General features: G+C 42.3%; 1 protein-coding gene across 1 annotated transcript; it reads right to left on the minus strand.

Moving 5' to 3' along the window:
• Window positions 1-1817: 1817 nt before the first annotated feature.
• On the minus strand, window positions 1818-4328 carry slitrk6 (SLIT and NTRK-like family, member 6; the record flags this gene model as incomplete). Its single annotated transcript, XM_080532374.1, has 1 exon — window positions 1818-4328. One exon carries the CDS (start codon window positions 4326-4328, stop codon window positions 1818-1820), a length of 2511 nt encoding a protein of 836 aa, XP_080388500.1.
• Between the last annotated feature and the right edge of the window lie 210 nt (window positions 4329-4538).

Raw genomic sequence — 4538 nt, forward strand, 5'->3', positions numbered from 1 at the left:
CCTGCGATCATTTGACATCAGCTCTACCGGCTGAGCCACAGCCGCCCCATTGATTAAAAGCAATACTGTCATGCAAATGTCCTCTATAGAGACCTATAAATGGTTGTTTCTAATATCACAAATAAATGATAACTTAACATTTAAAAATGAGTGATCTCTGAGTAACAGAGTTGAAGGGAGCACAGCGTTAATTCAAGCACCAGATCAACTGTTTCACACATATGCACAAACAACATCACATGTTCAACAGACAGAGGCTTAAAAGCAGCCATATGTACTTCTCCATTGTTTTAACAGTTGTGATATGGTTATACTGGCTATGAGAGTTTGCATGGTCATCCCATCCACCAACCCCAGCCTCCACCTGCGCAGTGATCGATCTGTATGTAGCCTACCTATGAGGGGGGTTTGAGAAGTCATGGGCTCCCTGCCACACTGTATTACTTTTAACAAATGTATTATTTTTACTTATGTTGTGGTGGTTTAACTCCAGTCAGGGATCTCTACAGAGTGGAGCGATCCAATTATGTTAAGCTTAAATGTATTACCGTTTTAATGCAATAAATGGTTAAACTGAAGTAAACTGGTCTCCCCTACCTCTACATATCTATCACTATCCAGTTCTACATAGAGATTATCATTTGAACATACTGGGGTTGATTTATTCAATGATGCACTTACGGATATTGTACTGTATAATCATGAGGCATGAATATGCAAAATAATAATGAATCTACTCAAGTCCTTATGGAGTGTGTGTAATGCATACAGTATAGTAATCATATGTCACACTGTCAGGGTTGATGAGCTGACAGAAAATAACATCCACTTGAAACATTCATTGATTGTTACAAGTTTGCTATTGTCCAAGGTTTGCAATATTGCAATTATTTATTTACAATGAATAATGTTTTACCTGTACAACACTGAAGGCACAAAATAACTCATACCATATGTATATACAAAATGTACAGGATAAATAATTTAATCTCCATTGGTATAATATATATAAAGCTATAGTTTGCTTACATAAAACATTTCAGTTGAGTAACATTGCTTACTCAACCAAATAAATGAAGTGAAAGTACGTAATCCTAAACAATTATCATGCTGAGAGAAACCGGTCAGATGTGATTTGTCATGCACGTCAGTAGCTACAGTAGTAGGAGAGGAAAAAAACAAAAACAGTGTTGTTCAGCAGTAAAATATGTTTGATTGTCATGCACCATCTTTACAATGGCATTTGAATAGTGCAATGTTGTTTTTTCAAGATATTTTTTACATACCGTAGTAGCGAGACTGTAAGTGCTATATTTACTGTTTTTCATTTTTCTTTTTCAGGTTATTTCATATATGCCACAAGTTACAATAAATATAGTACTCAGATAATGCAAGGGATATCTCTAATAAAGAACAACACTAAAGGAGCAAATGTGCACTCCATCAAAGTTACCAAAAATACATGTTGGCATTTAGTTTACTCTATGGCACATTGAGCATGCTGATTATGGCATATGACTAAAAGAACCTGACAGAGTTGATGGAAAATCTTCCGGCCTGCCAAAGATCGAAGGTGAACTGATTACACAAACCCTGCAGTAAACAAATGTCCTCGCTACCAGAGTGTTACATTTGTGTCAAATGTCTATTAATCACCAACATGAAGAGCTGACAACAGGAAACAGGTGACAAGAAAATATATAATCTATACATTCAGTGCAACAAATAACTTGTGCTGCTTTTGTGTCCAAGACCTCAGTGTATAAGCAACTTGGACGAAGGCACTTTTTGTGTTAAATTAAAAAGCATGAATCGTTTCAATTGAATGCAGATTGATGTTCAAGAACCTCCAAATAATCTGGTTCGGTGTGTAAATTAGCTTTGAGTTCAAAATACTCATTTTTTGTTTGCTCCACCATGACTTTACGTGGTCTCGAGTACATAATTGTTTCCATTAATTTCAGCTCTTCGTGGTGTCCTGGGACCTGCATCTCGACAGCTGGTTGCAGCTGGGGTATATTTTTCCTGAGGTAATCTGTAATGCCCAGCTCTTGCAGCTCCCTCTCCCTCTCTAGTATGTTTTTATAGAGGGAGCTTGCATCCCCGAGAGTGACAAACTCTGTTGGGAACTCTGATGTCACGGCCCTGAATTTCATGTTAGGGCCCGTGAGAGGGGAAGTGTTCTCTTTCTCCATGATCCTACGGCAGACGTGCTTAGTAGGCTCATCCAGTTCATAATCAAGGTCTGCATTGTGTTCTTTGTGCTGGGCGCAGTAGGTGGGGTTACGACAAATCTGTACGATGGGGCTGTGCGAACGCTCGTCGTACATGGTGCCCCCGGTCCTTTGCGCCAGGGTGTGGTGGGTGGTTTTCTGGCCGTACATGCTGTAGTGGAGGTGGATGGGGCTGCTGCTCTCTTGTGGCTGCTCCTCGGCCTGCTTTTTCTTTGCACTCCTTCGCCGGCGGTGCACGACAAACACCACGACCCCCGCAGAACAGAAAATGATTGTGAGGAAGAGGACAAGCAAGGTGAGTATCAGTACAGAGAGTGGGACTGTGTCTGTGAGGGAGCTGAAGAAACCCCCTTCGGCATGGTCTGGTTTCACTGTTGTCGCCGTCTCTTCCTCACCCGGGGGTAGAGAGTAGAATGTCACCAGGCCGGGGCATAGCACCTCGTGTCTCAGGGTCCTCAGCTCGGCTTTTGCCACTTTCCTTGGTGTGTGACACAAAATGGAGCCCACAACTGTGTCCTTTCTAAGCCTATCCACCCATTGTTTGAGACTGACTAAATCACAACTGCAGTCCCATGGGTTGTCCTCTAAATAAATCTGTTCTAAAGAGTCAAGCTGGTCCAGCACATTGCTTACGGGCAAGTGCATAAGCAGGTTTTTCCTCAGATTCAATTTGGTGAGGGGAACATTGCGAAATATCTGTGCTGGGAGAGTGTTCAGCTGATTGTTATTCAAAAACAAGAGTTTGAGATGTGGCAATGGATTAAAAGTACCAGCAACTATGTCTTTAATAATGTTATATTCCAAATATAGGTATTCAAGGTTGTGGAGCCCAATAAACATGGTTGAGGAAAGCCTTTCAATTCTATTACCATTTAGATACAGTTTTTTCAAATTGCTTAAGCTAAGAAAAGTTTCATTGTCTATGTAATCAATTCTATTGTTGGCTAAATTCAGCAACTCCAAACTATCATATGTGGCAAAGTCATATTTCAGCAGTCGCTCAATCATATTTCCTGTCAATACAAGTTTGGAGGGGTTTTGCTGAAATATTCCGATATCTGAAATCCTCTGAATCCCTCTGTCCTGACAATGCATTAAAAATCCAGCCACAGGATGATTGTGACAGGAGCACTGTTCCACACAAGGACCCTTGGGAATGTGAGCTGGTGTTGGACTCCTTGCATCATCCTTGGCATCCACCACTTTGGGAATCAATGCCACTTTAGAAGATGGCGTGACCACCATATCCAGCGACTTGGAGGGTTCCTCTAGGTTGATATCAGCATGGGAGGGACAAAGAACATCCCTTTTAATTTTGGCAAGGATGGTGCCCCTGAGGTGGTGAGGGCTACTGCAGATCACCTCCCCGATGGCTGACTGTGCCCGCATATTCTCCATCCAGATCTTCAGGTGCAGGATCTCACAGTCGCACACCCAGTCGTTGTCCTCCAGAAGGAGTTCCATTATACGGCCAATGTGTTCGAGGAAGCCCACATATGGCAGCGTTTGCAATTGGTTCCCCCGCAAGTCCAAATGGGTCAGTGGTACGAACCGGAAGATGTTGCTTGGGAGAAATTCAATAGAATTGTCATTGAGAATCAGAACTTTGAGCCGGACGAGTTTGCTGAACGCCCCTGGTTCAACCACACGGATAAAGTTTGTGTCTGCCTGGAGATACTCCAAATTTACCAGGCCATGAAACGTATCCTCCTTCAGCATGACCAGAAAGTTGCTGTTGATGTGGAGCTTTTTCAGGGAGCCTAGAGCACTGAAAACCCCAGGTTCAAGCTCCTGTATGCTATTAGCTCCAAGATGCAGTGAGATGGCATTCTTTAGACCTTCCAAGTCTTTTTCACACAACTCCACCAAGTCATTTTTGAACAGATTGAGGTGGAAGGGTACACCTGGTGGCGCTTTGATCTGTGAGATTTTGCTGATGTTTCTCTGCTCACAGTTAATATGTAGGACGCCATCTTTTTCTTCACAGGTACACAAGGAGTCACAGGATCCACCCAGAGATGCCTTAGAGGGCTGGGTGTCTTGGGAACTAGCAGCAGCAAAAAACAACCAAAGGAAAATCAAGCAGGGCAGCATTTTCTGTCTGTTGTATCTGTAGAGAGAGAGAGAGGGGGGGAGGGGGGAGGAGTGATGTTAGCAAAATGACTGAAAAAAACACTTTCAGAGAGATAAGCAATAGAGTAATAAATGACAATTCGAGTAATTGTGTTTGAATAAATTGCAAAACTAGCTTACTTTGAGTAAAAAAACTAGTTCACTTCTCCCTTTGGACATCAGAACAGGGTG

The sequence above is a fragment of the Nansenia antarctica genome, assembly GCF_963989245.1.
Source record: "Nansenia antarctica genome assembly, chromosome: 5".
Lineage (NCBI taxonomy): Eukaryota > Metazoa > Chordata > Actinopteri > Argentiniformes > Microstomatidae > Nansenia > Nansenia antarctica.